The 16,851-nt window shown below is 42.4% G+C and overlaps 1 protein-coding gene across 1 annotated transcript in view; it reads right to left on the bottom strand.

Moving 5' to 3' along the window:
* Positions 1-16,851, bottom strand: part of LIPI (lipase I) — a 44,981-nt gene that overhangs the window by 1,719 nt on the left and 26,411 nt on the right. The window contains exons 5-9 of the mRNA XM_063448543.1: positions 13,899-13,988; positions 8,826-8,993; positions 7,499-7,594; positions 4,672-4,783; positions 3,985-4,161 (exon numbers count right to left, since the gene is read on the bottom strand). Coding sequence (XP_063304613.1) covers positions 3,985-4,161; positions 4,672-4,783; positions 7,499-7,594; positions 8,826-8,993; positions 13,899-13,988 — 643 coding nt within the window. The remainder of the gene's footprint in view (positions 1-3,984; positions 4,162-4,671; positions 4,784-7,498; positions 7,595-8,825; positions 8,994-13,898; positions 13,989-16,851) is intronic.

Genomic DNA, 16,851 nt, shown 5'->3' with positions numbered 1-16,851 from the left:
CCCTTACACACACAGAAATACACCTTGCAGCCCTTACACATACAAACACAGATTCACACAATGCATTCCTTACACACATATCAGGACATCCCTACACACTCCACCCCCTGTGAACAAACTCATTGGTGGAACATGAAGGTGGACCCTGGGACCCAGACCTTGAGTGTAAAGGCCCCCAAAAAATGGAGCTGCTTCCAGTTTTCCCAGAACATTGATTTTTGTGACCACAGTTACAAACAGCCTCCAGAGAGCTTGTGCTACACCAGACCAGTGGAGCCAGACTGCAGCTAGAGCCCATCATCATCCTCATCTGGTTGTAAGTAGGCAATCTAGCATATTATTCGTGGCACTAATCTCCAATTTACCTCACGTTAAAGAAACACAATAGTCCCCAGAAGCACTGCAGCTTAATGTGGTGGTTCTGGTGTCTAGAGCCTGTCCCTGCAGGCCTTTTAATGTAAACACAGCGGCACTCCAGCACTGGCGTTAGTTAACATGGCAGATCATATGGGTGGGGCATTGTGATGTCACATGGGGGGGCGGCAAACTTTACTTTTGCCTAGGGAGGCAAAAATCCTTGCACCGGCCCTGCTTATATGTGGTGGCCCAGATAAAAAAAGATGATACAATTCTAAAACATGTTGTTGCAGTACAATGCACAAAACTTACAAGATGAGGGAAACAGCAGCCTGAACTATAAAACAAAATGATAGGTTTAAAATTTCTCTCCCTAAATGCAAAAGGGTTAAAGTCAATCCATAAATGCAGGTTAGCACTGGCAGAAGCACGCAAACAAGGTGCTCAAGTTGTGTTTTACCAAGAAACACATTTTAAATGGGTATCACGACCAAAATTGTATTCCCCCCTTTTTCTGATTGATTTCCACACTTGCTTCAAAACTAAAAAAAACAAAAGGTGTTTCCTTCCTAATTAGCAAACATGTAAGGGACAATGCATTTCATTGCAATGCTATAATCAATAATGTTCCTTACACACTACTTAATGTATATGACTCCACGATAACCAGGCAGAGGTTGGGACATGATACATGTATGGTGGTCTTGTGCTAAAATCAATCCTCCTCGCAGAAATGACACTACCAGCCTCTTGCTAATGCCTTTGGAGTGGAAAACTTTCCCCCAATCCGCACTGAGGAGACATGTCTAATGGCCCGTCACCTTATAGCCCAAAATTTAAGACATACGATTACTCCCCCCCCCCAGACCAAAATTATTTGACAGGGTCAAGTTTAATTACAACATGGAACTCATAGGGGCCCCTAATATTAAACAGCAATGTAACCATCTTTTATGTTTATTTTTCTTTGTAGATTGTATTTTTTACACAGCGATGTAACCATGGCTGACTTGCCAGATAAAATGCTCTTGAACCATGTCGGTATCCAATGCAGCAAAAGGTATTAGGCTTCATTTTTGGTGTGGGGGAAGGGGTGAGGGAGAGGTGAAGGTGGGAGGAATAAATAAAGAATAAAAACACAAATAGACTATATGAGAGAGCCACATACCACAGAATGAGATATCAAGAATCATATTGGTTCCAGCGAGCCTTGAGTACTGGTCGCAATCATAACTCCCATGAGGACGACTGTTCATTCCGCATGTTCCTTCCAAACCTTGGAACCCCTCATGATTACTGGTGTGCCTTACCCTTACATCCTGGGCTAAATGTTACCTATGTAATACTTGTTAGATTCAGCCTCAGTAAAGGGTTCAAGCAGGCAGAATCCCCTTACAAGTCTCGATGTATACTAGGTTTTTTGAATGTGCTTACACAGTGTTCTTTCATCATGTCCATCTGTTCTGTAATATGGATGCTAACCAAAACCACTGTAAACCCATACCCCTTCCCTTTTGCTTTCTGTACCCCTCCTCTTGTTCTACTAAAAAAAAATAAAAAAAAATTGCATTTGATTTATTTGACACATATCTTTAATTTAATTGTCAGTTATTTTACTGGACAAGATTCAATGAGATTTCTCTATTTCTTAATGCTTATATTACATAGTTACACAGGCTGAAAAGAGACGTGTCCATCAAGTTCAGCCTTCCTAACGTTTTTTTTTTACTAAATAAATACAAATACATTTTCAACAAAATATTTATAAGTACGGTTAGTGGCCAGTAAGTTACAGTTGCCCTAATGCTTAATTAGGGATTAATTTAAGCAATGTTTGCCAGTATTTAAATAAAGATTATTTTTAAAAAATCCAACTTTAAACTAAATAATCTTCCTGTAATACAACGGTTAGCTGTGATAGATTTGATTTAGTTACATATTGTCATCTGCATACATGTGCACAGTTGATGTTAATATGAAGAACAGGTGTGGCTGAGAACTGAACTTTGTGAGACCCCACATGCAAACTTGTATGAGTAGGACACTAATTAGGTCTGATTTAGATATGTGTGATTGAAACCAGTTTAGGGGTTCATCACTTAGTCCTTAGCTTTTGAGTTTACTTAAAGTTGCACTTAAAGTCCAGTCACCATCTGGATCACGTTGCTGGATTCACAGAGTCTTCCAATGGTGACATCGCTGCTGGGGGTCCGATGGCCGACGGGGCAGATAACTGAAATTACTTCCGTGAACGAGTCACTCGTAGGTGCCACAATCTTGGTCAGGCTGCTCCCTTTCAACTCCAGGTGCTTTAGTGCCAGGACCCCACGTCACTGCAGTACTCTCTCACATACGCAAGAGTATAGCATTGACGTCTATGGGGAATCCCGCGAGACTGATGACAGTTGCATGGATTGACTCTTAGGCTCTGCATTGTGTCAAGACGCGTCAAGCATAGGAGAAATACAGAGAGAAATCAGTCCCTACTTTGTCTCTGCTTAGCTCTTGATTGGGTTGGAATTTGATAGTTTAGTTTAATAATGAGTATTTTATAATACTATATATTTCTATCTTTATAAAATACTTATTTTTCAGATGGGGGGGGGGGGTGACAGTGCCACTTTAATAAGCTTTTGTGGTCAACCAAAGTCAAATGAAATTGCTCAGCTTGTTCCATGCCACACTGGATGTTGAACACCTTTAAGAGGGTAGATGCTGTTGAGTGATTAAAACTAAAACCAGAATGGAATGCAGTGAGAAAGTTGGAATCTTGGCAATACCTGCACAACAACCCAAGAACATATTTTTGTGAAGGACTTCTGGCCATAATGAGAGTAAACATATTGATCTGCAGTTGGACACTCTGGAGCAGGGGTTGGCAACCTTTGGCACTCCAGATTTTATGGACGGCATCTCCCCCAATGCTTTCCCAGCATTATGGCTTTAATGGGAGATTTAGTCCACAACAACTGGAGTGCCAAAGGGTGGCTATTCTTGCTCTAGATCAGTGTTTCCCCAATTGGGGTTCCGCAGAACATCAATTGGGGTTCTGCCAAAAGTTTCAAAAATAAAATGGCTGCGGGGTGCGAGGAAGCAGTGATCTCCCTGCTCAGCTCCCTCGGTGGTTGGGGGGGTGGGGGAGGAGGGGTTCAAAGGGTTCCACAGAAAAAAATTAGGAACCCCTGCTCTAGACAAAGGCTGCACGTTAACCACTTTCTGCCAAGTTTGGCATCTTGTTACAGAGCTGATTTAGGTATCAGGCATCCAGTAAGTAAGACACAGCAGAGAGACCTGTGAAATTACTCTGAAGTGTTCCAGTCACTTATTTTAAATATTACGCTAAGCAGATGCAGTAGTTAACATGGAACCAATAATCCTCTGCCTCAGCCAAGGGAGCAGTCTGTACATCAGAAAGCACAGCTAATAAAGTTGACACCAGAGAGAGACCAGGCAGCCCTTCAGATCCCTCACCTCACTTTTACTTCTTCTCACTACCAGTAGAGAAAGGGAAAGAAGGTGGTACGGAAGTTGCTAGAGCGTAGCCTGTTTTAGCAGGGAAAGTTAAAGTCCGTGGATCACATTGTCACACTATAATAATATACTTAGCGATCAAAATAAAACATTTACCTGTTAAGATGTGTAATTGGTCTTAGTCTCATTCGCTGAACTTCAAGCTTGCACGCTGGTCCTATGATTGAACCAGTTGTAAAAGTCACAAAAACTTTTGAAATCACAGCAAAATCCTTGTCAAATTTAGCAAGAAGGCTAACTTCTTGATATTGTTCAAATGTTGCAGGATCCCTTCTAAAAATAAATCAAAAATTAATAGAGTAAAAAAAAATAAAATCATATGTTCATCATTAATCATACATTAAAGGATTATTCCAAACACCATGACCACTTCAATGACCCAAAGTGGTCATGGTGCTTGCAGCATGTGCAGTGTAACTATGTACAATATAACTATGGGATGCTGCATATACAGAGGTATAGTCATTTGCTGCCAGAAATGTAACTCCACTTAAAGCAGTATCATTAGCTAGATCAGAACATGAGGTCCGGGTTGGCTAATGTCAATTAGGCACACATTAAACATCTGTCGTTGCCAACATAGACAGCTTGCCCACCATCCCTTCACTCCAGCGAGGGGCAGTGACATCACCGGATGAGGATCAGTCTGCCAGGAGAACTGCTATGGCACAGTATTACGGGTACTTTTTGGGGGAATTAAGTTTCCATCAGTTTAACCCTTAAAGGACAAGCCATGCCTTAATCACTAATCTTCCTTTGCAGAGATTGAATCACAATACTTACTGATCCACGGTGTACTCGGTTCGGTTTCCATCGGTTGACACAAGTTTAATGGTAATATACCCCCTCCTAGTTTTACTGTTCAACGTAACAAAGTCCAAGTGATAATGAAATACTGAAGAAGAAAAAAGGGAAAAAGGACATTACAGCATGCTGACAAATGATGCCACACACTGCTACACAGTCACCATTTTGTGCTATTGCAGATTATAAAGCATCTACAATATTAATAATTTAATGTAATGTAGTGCTCCCGAGTAATAATATGTATAACTAAGGCCCTGTCAGTTTATAATGCAACATTGACACCTGATCTAACAAAATGCTTTTACAAAATAAAAGCATAAGAGATTGTCTTGAATGCAGTTCACATATTTTAATAAACACACACAAAAAAAAAATACAGTGCTATGGTCTCCTTGCCAGCAGAAGAAACTAGAATTTTAGAACAGAAAAAAAATCTTAACGTTGTGTTTTACAGTATGTTTTAGTCCTATTTGGAATATTCTAGGGCAGTGATGGCGAACCTATGGCACGCCGGGCCCTGTCTGTGGGCACGCGGCCATAGGTTCGCCATTAATGCAGAGTAGGCACCTGCCTGCCCGAAACAGCTGGCGCCTACTCTGCTTCAGGGTCAGGAGGCAGGGGGAGGGATCTGTGAAGAAGCTCCCCTGTCCTCCTGCGCGATGCTGTGTGGAGCTTTGCCACTCGTTACCATGGCAACACTCCACACAGCATCGCGTGGGAGGACAGGAGAGCTGCTTCACAGATCCCGCCCCCTGCCTCCCAACACGGAAGCAGTGTTTACCACCACCGGACCACCAGGGATGACTGTGTCCCCCACCCCCTCCTTCATTAAAGGTAAGAAGGGGGGGGGGGGGGGAGGGGAGAGAAGATAATGATTGAATATACTTTTTTTTTTTATTAAACACATTTCCCCCCCCCACACACACACACACACACACACACACACACTACCCCACAGTACCCCTACACACAAACAGTACCCCTACCCCACAGTACCCCTACCCCACCCCCACACGACCCTCTACCCCCCACACAGTACCCCTACCCCACCCCCACACGACCCTCTACCCCCCACACAGCACCTCTACCCCACCTCCCACACAGTACCCCTACCCCCGCCCAGCACCCCTCACACACACACAAAACAACCCTCTCACACAGCACCCCTACCACCACACACACCCCCACCCCTACCCCACACACACAAACAGCAACCCCCAGACAAACACATACACCCCTCAATGCATTGTGCGCGCGCGTATTCAGCAGTGTCTGTGCGCGCGCGTATTCAGCAGTGTCTGTGCGCGCGCGTATTCAGCAGTGTCTGTGCGCGCGCGTATTCAGCAGTGTCTGTGCGCGCGCGTATTCAGCAGTGTCTGTGCGCGCGCGTATTCAGCAGTGTCTGTGCGCGCGCGTATTCAGCAGTGTCTGAATGTGTATGAATTGCATTTGTTGGAGATACTAATAAATATAAGCTTAATTTTATCTATTGATATCATTATTTAAAATTTGTATCATTGAACTCTCTGTTGTTGTGTTCTTTTAAAACAAAAAGTTGTTAATTAGTTCGGACAACAGTACGAGTTGTTTTTTCTAAACTTAAACCTCAGTATTCAGGTTTAATTGCTGTGTTGGCACTTTAAGGAAAATAAAAGTTGGCATGGATTGCGGCTTGGGCACTCGGGCTCAAAAAGGTTCGCCATCACTGTTCTAGGGAGATTTACTTTGAACATGTCAATAGAAGACATTGAATAAAATTAATTTTTGGTTAAGCTTGTATTCTGTTCTAGCTCATGGTACCTACAAAACAGCAAAAACCTTCCCTTCACACATTAGAATACTGTGTAGCCAGTTGATGCTAATTTGAGTAAATACCTTCTCAAACTGCTCATTTGGCTAGATTTATTATGACTCCTCTAAAAAAAATATTCTGATTAAAGAGGATGATAGGTGCGTTATGGGAAATGTTATCAAGTGATAGCACGTACTACCGATTATTGAATCAGTAAATGGACAATGGGCTTGCTAAATTCAGGTCAAAACCTATACTGCAACAATCGACAGTGAAAAATGTCAAATTGGATTTATTTTTATTCTTTTCACGATTTGGACAATATACACATAAAAAAAAAAACCATCTTCTAAAAATTAAAATCTCAGTTACGGTATATTTTCTTTGCGTAAAAGATTTTAAAAACGGTCATCAGGACAGCAAGATGTTTAATGTATGTTTTGTAATAAAGATCCTTGGAAGAAAAAAGAAAAAAAAAAAACTCTCCCCCTCTCCCCCTAATTTAATGTATAGTAAAGGATCTGGTTTTCCAGATCTGTGTGCCAAATCCTGGAAGTACATCTGCATGAAATCAAGGTCGAGCTGCACACTTGTTTTCTTTGTAGTAAAGTACAGGAGGGCTGGTTTGTTCCCTCAAGTGTTGGAGATAATTTAAACTTGAATGCCCAAACAGCAGCACAGACAAAGATTAAAGATCACTGTGCAGTCCCAGAGCTTAAAGTATCTCTAGGCTGTTTCGACACAATGATATTAAAATAGGTCCAACTGTAAAAAGAAAAATAATTAAGGAAAAAAAAAGAAAATGACAGAAGAGTTTGGAGCCCTAATTGTATCACTACAAAGACGTAGGCCACAGGAAAGGAAAAATGTATACCCTGTGCAACCCTTTACAGATCCTTATTATTCACAGCTCACATTATTCAGTTGAAAGCAATGATGTCACCAAGTTCCCCAAACCACAATCATTGCGGTCTGACAGCTTCTATTTTATTCAAATTCGATTTTACTCACTGCAATATGGGTTCTTCGCTGCAGTGTCAAAAAAAGCTTTGGTCATGGGAGGATTCTTTGCCACAAGATAATCTTTCCACTTATCAGCATAAAAACCTGTAATGCACATATTAAGCAATTAGACAGAAAATGTGTGCAAAAATAAATACAAAAATAGTAATAAATTATATATGGTGGATTCATCTCATAAGCTCAGGCATTATGTTGCCAGGATAGGGCCTGCCAAAAATGGGGTACATTGACGTTGTGGCAGGCTTCCGCAGTGTAGGATCCTATAATTTAACTAAACCCCCATTATTTTTGCTTAGGTGAGCGGTTTTTAAATAAAACTATTACAGTATGTGGGCTTTAAAATTGCTGTTTAGGAAATTAGTAAGTTAGTGGGCTGCATCGTGTATATATATATATATATATACACATACACACACACACACACACACACACACATATTATAAAATTACATTTTCTTTTTCTCTAATCAAAAGCACATTTACGATTGATATACACACACACACGTCATATATGTGCCGATGACCCGTAGATTTATAGGTGTTAATATAGAGTACTGAAAAGTATATGATTAATATTGGCACACTAGGAGATGGAACTGGCCCCGTTTTAATCCCTTTACTAGATGATTTTCTTTAAATCAAAATGTAATTTCTGGTCTACGTTTGGAGGGGTGGGGGAGGGGGGGTTGTGAAGTATTCGATTATAAAATTAATCTTTCGATAGAAAAATAAACGTCATACAAAGGGACATATACTGAATGTGGGAAAGTAACATGTAAATAAACTGGTCAAATATTCTGAGTGTGGATATTTGTAAGGGATCTGCTGCCATTGTTAAAAAAGCCGATTTTTAAAATGCCAGTTGAATATATTCGTTTTGACAATAAGGAGGCATAATGTTCAAGTTCTGCAAGTACAGTTAAAAAGTTAAAACCTGGAATTCTTAGTATTACATTTGCACCAAAATATTGCCCAAAATGTTCTCCTCCACACTCCCAGGCTGCTGTACAGCAGCACTGTAGTCTGTGTGCCATGCTGGCTGGTGTTTGGGTGAGAGTAGAAATAGTTTGTTAGTAACAGTCTAACACTATGAAGACTGATTTCAGCTTTGTTGTAGAAAGTAGTTTTTGTGATGAGTAAAGATAGACACTGGAGCGGTGTAAAGAAGGACAGGTAGTGTAGGGTTTGTTAGATTTTTATATGCAATGCAGAGAAATGAATCACATGTACATGAAGTTAAAAATAACAAAAGTCAATTCTTGCTTTTACTGCAAAAATGAGACCAATGGTATATACTTTATCTTTTTTTTCTGTACCTAAAACAGGACAGCCACGTGGTGAAAAATCCTCACAGTTAGTACATTTTCCCATTCTGTAATCTCGGTAATTAGCACATGGAAATGTATCGATGGAATAACTGTCATTCAAGGAGGACATGTACAAAAACACAGAACGCTGGTGATCACACTTGAAATATTCTGATCCTGAAAAAAAAAACAAAAAAAAAACGCAAAAATTAATGAACATACAGAGAATACAACATTCGCAATGCAAGATCAGTAGAACACAGGTCTCATATCATTATTGCCTTCTCAAGGTTGAAACAATACACCTGAAACTACTGATGTGAATTGTTGAACTAAGACATGTGTGTCCAAAGTTCGATCCTTAAAGATACCTAGGTAGTACTCAGATGGGCTGACATGTTAAAGTAATTTTGTCAAAATAGGTTCAATTTATGCAAGGTCTTGTCATGCATCATTTATCATTACATTTATAAAATACATAATTATTTCAGATAATGCGAACTGGCATTATGTATCATCCATGCTTGTTACAGTACTTTAATCAAATTACCCTTGCAGTGACCTACATTATTAAGACCCCTGCTTAGGGACACATTTACCCCGTGACGTAAACATGCTAGTTTTACTCAGGGCCGGATTAAGAGCACAGTGGGCCTGGTGCTGGCAATTATGATGGGCCTAATTACGGAATCTTATTGACCAAAAACACTAAAATAATCATACCTCCCCAGCGTCATGTATCTGATGGAGATGGTGCTGGAGGGAAACTCATAGGATGCAGCTATAAGAAAACACATACTCTATGCTAATCTCTCTCTAATTTATGCTTTCATCTTTCAAGTAAATCCATATCCCCTAACAGCAGTGAAGCAGGAAGTCAATGGGCGGGGTAAAAGGGTTGGCCACTGGTGCGAATCACGTGACCAGACCTGCCAAAAGGGGAGAACATGCCCAAAACGGGGACATGTCTGTCCAAAGAATTTGAAGGACAGCCTGGCATGAATGTCCAATTAAGGGCATACTATGCAGGCAGCACGCTGAGCTTGGCATAAATGCATCTAATGATGCGCTCACTCCATGCTTTCTAAGGACTGTCCCCTAGCACTCGCTGGTCCACTTGTCTCCTTACCTTCTTACTAGCAGGCAGAAGTTCCTGGTATATAGTCTGAGACAGAGAAAAGGTGTATGTAGTGAGTGTAGAAGAAAGAGGACATGCCACAGTGTTAGAGAGACCAACGTCTGCATTACCTAAACTAATTTTATTGTCAGCCAGTCCACACAAGTTTTGTTCACATACATCCCTCTTAAGCTTCCAAACTTAAAGGCACACTATAGTCACCAGAACAACTACAGCTTATTATTTGTTCTGGTAAGTAGAATCATTCCATTCAGGCCTTTTGCAGTAAACATTGTTTTTTCAGAGAAAATAACTCCACTGGCCACTCCTTAGATGGCTGCTAGAGGTGCTTCCTGGGGCAGTACTGCCTAGTGTGCAGCACTGCCATTCAGTGTCTCCACCCTCTGCATGCAGACAATGAACTCTCCTCATAGAGATGCATTGATTCAATTTATCTTTATGAGGAGATGCTGATTGGCCAGGGCTATGTTGGACTTGTGCTGGCTCTGCCCCTGATCTGCCTAATTGACAGTCTCAGACAATCCTATGGGGAAGTATTGTAATTTGCTCAGACTTCTGATGATGTCAGCAGACAGTCAGTTCAGAGGCAGAGCCAGCAGCTGCAGACTTGAATACTAGTTATATTTTACTATACTTAGGGAGGCAAGAAGGGGCCAGGTGGTTTTAACATAATAGGGTCAGAAATACATGATTGTGTTCCTGACCCTATAGTGCTCATTGAAGCAAGAGTATATGAAGAGTAGTTAGGGTTGCCACCTTTCTTGGAAAAAAATACCAGCCTTAATCATTTGTATAATCACAAGGAGTGACAGAGAAAATTCTGTAAAATCACCAACAAACTACTCACAGTTTGATTCTGCGGTATAGGTGGATTGCTCCCAGTGTCTCAGTCTCACAAGTCACCCAGTGTCTCAGTGTCCCTATGTATTACAGTGTCAGTGTCCCCATGTCGCCCAGTCCCCTAGTCTCTCAGTGTCCCCATTTCTCCCAGTGTCCCCATTTCTCCCAGTGTCCCCATTTCTCCCAGTGTCCCCATTTCTCCCAGTGTCCCAATGTCTCAGTGTGTCCCCATTTCTCCCAGTGTCCCCATTTCTCCCAGTGTCCCCATTTCTCCCAGTGTCCCCATTTCTCCCAGTGTCCCAATGTCTCAGTGTGTCCCCATTTCTCCCAGTGTCCCAATGTCTCAGTGTGTCCCCATTTCTCCCAGTGTCCCAATGTCTCAGTGTGTCCCCATTTCTCCCAGTGTCCCAATGTCTCAGTGTGTCCCCATTTCTCCCAGTGTCCCAATGTCTCAGTGTGTCCCCATTTCTCCCAGTGTCCCAATGTCTCAGTGTGTCCCCATGTCACTAGGATACTGGGGACACAGTGAGACATGGGGACCCGGGGGACACAGAGAGACATGGGGACACAGAGAGACATGGGGACACAGAGAGACATGGGGACACAGAGAGACATGGGGACACAGAGAGACATGGGGACACAGAGAGACATGGGGACACAGAGAGACATGGGGACACAGACATTTAGGGAAACTGGGAGAAATGCGGACACTGAGACACTAGGGACACAGACACTGGGAGACATGGGGACACTGAAACATTTGGGGACACTAAGACACTAGGGACACATAGACATGGGAACACAGACACTGGGAGACTAGGGGACACTGGGGACACTGGCTGGGAAACAGACATTTGTGGACACTGGGAGACATGGGGACAGTTGTGGACATAGACATCGGGACACTGGCAGACATGGGGACACTAGGGACACTGGCTGGGAAACAGACATTTGTGGACACTGGGAGACATGGGGACAGTTGTGGACATAGACATGGGGACACTGGGACATATAGGGACACTGGCAGACATGGGGACACTAGGCACACTGAGACACTAGGAACACAGACACTGGGAGACTTGGGGACACAGACACTAGCGACACTGGATGTGGGACACTGGGAGAAATAGGGACATAGTGTCTCCGTGTCCCAATGTCTCAGTGTCTCCCAATGTCCCTATGTCTCACAGCGTCCCCATGTGTCTCAGCCTTCCCATGTGTCTCAGCCTTCCCATGTGTCCCCATGTTTTCCAGTGTCCCCTAGTGTCTCAGTGTCCCCATGTTTTCCAGTGTCCCCTAGTGTCTCAGTGTCCCCATGTTTTCCAGTGTCCCCAAGTGTCTGTGTTTCCAGGTCTCCCAGTATCTGTGTCCCCATGTGTCCTAGTGTCTCAGTGTCCCCTAGTGTCTGTGTCCCCATGTGTCTCCATATGTCCTCTAGCGTCTCAGTGTCCCCTAGTGTCTCAGTGTCCCCATGTGTCCCTAGTGTCTCAGTGTCCCCATGTGTCCCTAGTGTCTCAGTATCCCCATGTGTCCCTAGTGTCTCAGTATCCCCATGTGTCCCTAGTGTCTCAGTATCCCCATGTGTCCCTAGTGTCTCAGTATCCCCATGTGTCCCTAGTGTCTCAGTATCCCCATGTGTCCCTAGTGTCTCAGTATCCCCATGTGTCCCTAGTGTCTCAGTATCCCCATGTGTCCCTAGTGTCTCAGTATCCCCATGTGTCCCTAGTGTCTCAGTATCCCCATGTGTCCCTAGTGTCTCAGTATCCCCATGTGTCCCTAGTGTCTCAGTATCCCCATGTGTCCCTAGTGTCTCAGTATCCCCATGTGTCCCTAGTGTCTCAGTATCCCCATGTGTCCCTAGTGTCTCAGTATCCCCATGTGTCCCTGCTGCCTTTCCCCCCCCCCCCCCCCATCCCTCACTTACCTGGGCTGTAGAGCTGCTGTCTGGATTCTGTGCTGTGTTGCTGCTCCCCCACAGATCAGTAAGTAGTAGAGAGAGGCAGGGATATGCTGTAACTTCCTATCCCTACCTCTCTCCACACACAGTGACCCCCTACTGGCCGGTGCTGGTATTGCAGAGTAATCTCCATTTATTCTGAGAAAAATACCTGCATTTGTATTGCTGGTATTACTGCAATGCCGGCATGGCCCGGCAGCCTCAAATATTGGCTGTGCCAGTAAAATACCAGTCAGGTGGCAAACCTAAGAGTAGTGTGTAAAAAAAAAAAATGTTTTTTTTTTTTTTTAAATGGGCCTATGCCATGGGCCTGGAGCTGCAGCTCCATCAGCCCCTATGTTAATCCGGCCCTGGTTTTACTGCTTGCATATCAGCATCTAAACAGAGCAGAGATCTGCCTCTTTGGTCCTCTGCAGCTGCAATAGGAATAACTACAAAAATTACAGTGGATAGGTTGTAGTCATTGTGCTTGTTCTCCTGCACCCTTATATTCCTCACTTCACAACACAAGAGTGATTTGCGAACAGACTAACTGTCAGACGAGGGGAAGGAGCATATCGTTATACAGGTTTATTGCAAAATATCTACATTTGCTAACACTTCTGTAAATTTATGTAAATGTGTATGTACCATGTACCAGGCACACTTTAAATATAGAAGGATCCTTCATTGCATAGAACCTAGCTAACGTTAACATTTAACCAGAGGGAATATCTATCAAGTTGACAAGAACAGGAAGACCAAATATGAAGAATTACAAGGTGCTAGTAGGATACACGACGGCTTTCCTTCTCTAATATATACATGCCCAGTTTAATGGATGCTCTGCTGAGGCATCAGTCTGGACATTTAAAGGTGAAGAAAATAAATATCCATGCACACCTGAGGTTTCTTCTGAAAGGAAGTTTCCTTGATTTAAAAAAAAAAAAAAAAAAAGACTGCCTTTTAGTAGAAACCTCAGATATGCCTCGATATTTTTTTTTCTTCCATATGATGCCTCCAGGGATTGACCCTCCCTTTCTGGAGCACCCTGCAAGAAGTATTCCCTATTTTTTTTTAGTGTGTGCATTATACTCTTGTTCTTCTTGTGGATTTATAGTAAACGAAAATGATAAATTCAACTTTGGAGAACAAAATAGTGACTTACCACCTAATATTGTTTTTGGGCAACCAGGCTGGTCAGTTCCTCCATTTGGGTAGAAGTCGATATGCCCTAAACTTTCCCTGTAGCCCAGAGCTAAAAGACAAGATTACAAATTTACATTTTTAAACAAATGAACTTCAGAACTTGCATATCCAAAGAGGATTGTTACAGTTTCTAAATAGATTTCCACCCAAACACCCCTCGCCCACCAGTCTTCTCCAAGGCAATTTAATGTTTCAAGGGTAGCAATTGATGGTCATTCTTGTTGAAGACTGTGAAAGTCTCGAAATATTGAGATTTTGCCTTAGAGCAGACTGTGTATACAGACTCATGTTCCTTTGGATCATGTCAGATTACAATAGAGAGTTAATATACCAGGCATGAAAGAAGTCAATTGTAAATAAATATTATATATTACTAGACACGATTTTTGTGACCGTCATAAATAACAAAAATGCTTAAAAATTATTACAGTTTTCTCATTGCCTTTCACTCTTTAAAATGATTTGAATGTCTAGAACACATCTCTTATCTCACAATTTCCTTTAACAAATATACTTTCAGATAATCTCGCTAGAGTTGAGTGTCAGAAAATACTGATATAGTATCTACAGAGCCGTAACTAATTTTTCAATTATGGTCTTTGAAGGTTTGGTAATAGCCCAAAAATTCAAACAGTCTGTGAAGGACGATTTTAGAATGAAATATTGTACACTGTAGTTGCATAGTTCAACGTATATGGTAGCCATGGTATTGTCACAGTACCTTGAATCTTAAAAAGCTAAATTATTAGTGGCGAGATATAAAGAAAATAAATCTGATATTACCCTGAAGGGAGAACAGGAGAACATCACTATTTGTGAACAGTTTTGTTTCTTAAATAAGTTTCGGTAAGACGACAACAAAATAAAGACACTCTACTAATCTGAGCTGCTAGAAAAGCAATGTTTAACAGTTCAACATGCCTTTTTCTGAATTTATAATAAACACTAGACTGCTGGAAATACATAGCTGCCAAGTATCTTTATTTTCTTGTCACTTTAACACTTCTAGATGGAGATAGACAGATTACACAGTCAAACATACTATGCCAGAAAATATGAATATTATTCTACTACAATACAATGAGTGTCTACCATATTAATTCGTCCTGTAGATATTGATTATAGTAAAATAATAAAAAAAAAATGTAAAAAAAAATTACCTCACTAGAGGGGTGGTCAATGCGAAGAGATATAGCTAGCAGCCTTAGATTCTAAATTACAAGGAGCTCCATTTGAAAGGAAAACTATACTGCAAGGAAAACAAAAAGTTTTCCTAGCACTGTAGTGACCAACAAAGCCCCCTCTTGTGGCACTGGAAGAGTTAAAAACCCTTGGTGCTGGGTCAGGTTCTGCCTCCGCTCTTGCACCCACGTCAGACGCGCTCAAATTAGGATTACCCCAAAGGAAAGCAGTGCTGCAATGCTTTCCTATAGGGTTTTAAATTATGCTGGATGTCCTCATGCAAAGAGTGGGGACATCTAGCATCAGTTAGGCAACCAAAAGTCGCCTAACCACCTGGTAGTGCCTCTAGTGGCTGTCTGGTAAACAGCCACTAGAGGTGTAGTTAACCCTGTAAGGTAATTATTGAAGATGCATTGCCCTCCACAACTGTTGAAGTCCACCTGGAACCCTTGCTGCATTAGGGATGTGTGCCCACATGGAATTAATGTAAATCTAGTAGTGCTCACAATAAAAAGGGAAATAAAAAATGTATTGTCTGTGTATGGACAAGTTATGATTATATTACAGTTACAATATCAAAAAGCAGACGTCACAATGAGCATAGATTAAAGGGACACTACAATGCCCAAATAAAAAATAAATTAAAATCAATGTTTAGTAGGTATGCCCAAATAAAAACTTGCATGCATTTAATTATGCATTTTCTCATTGAGAGTATATCGAAAAACAGCTTGCAAAACCTGCAGGGTTTTTTTTTTTTGTCTGCTGCCTTTGCAAACCCTTCCCTACTAACCCCGCCCAAACATTCTGTGGCTGTCCAATCACAGACTTCCCAAAACAGATCAATGAGAAGTCTTTGCTAGGCAGAGGCTCTGGACAATTGCTGCCTCTTGATTTCAGCTTCACTGAGCTAACCAAACAGGAAGTATAAAGGCCTGTTGCCAGCTTGAAAGCCAAGGGGGTGTAACCAGGTTAATTTATAAAAGAAAGTGTCCATTTCTATTGAAATCTGCACTTTTAGGCCTGTGCTACGTTCATTACATGCGGAGAGAAGTGTGAAGACCAGATTGAATAGATTGGAGTTGAAAAAATCTACAAACTCGAGGGGGCGGAGCTAGCGCCCAGCGGGATCGGACGCACGATCGCAGCTCTCTCGGTCGGCAAACACTAAAGGCTTCAATACAGCCGATATAAACCCGCACACGACCCAGCCGACGGTCGGTAAGAGTGCCCACATCGATGGGGAGAAAAAACAAAAAAACGTGAGCGGATCAGCCGCGATTTACAGCAGACACAGGAGACCTGCTGAGGAGACCGCATGGCGCGGTCGGATCCAATATGGCGGCCGAGTAAGACGACTTCACGGACAGTTCAGGAGAGGCTGCAGAACACAGCCCAGGTACGCAGGGGTATAAAGGGCCCCCCAAACCACCACAGCAGACAGCAGGCACCTCTAACCCGGTCACTACGGAGGTAATTACCAACCTCCTCACAGACCTCCGCCAAACGCTCTCCACTGAAATTTCCCAGGTGAGGGAAGACATCAGGGGGTTCACTGCCCGCCTTACTACAGTGGAGCAGACCTCCCAAACAACCTCAACACAGGTCCTGGCACTACAGAAGCAGGTCACAGACCTGACAGTTGCTCACACCACTCTCACCCACCAACTAGCATCTATGGAGGATAAACACCGGTGGAAACATGTTAAAATCAGGGGCCTCTCTGATTA

Source organism: Pelobates fuscus, chromosome 1 (assembly GCF_036172605.1).
Source record: "Pelobates fuscus isolate aPelFus1 chromosome 1, aPelFus1.pri, whole genome shotgun sequence".
Taxonomy (NCBI): domain Eukaryota; kingdom Metazoa; phylum Chordata; class Amphibia; order Anura; family Pelobatidae; genus Pelobates; species Pelobates fuscus.
The sequence above is the reverse complement of the archived record's forward strand: the minus strand, read 5'-3'. Positions and strand labels throughout refer to the sequence as shown.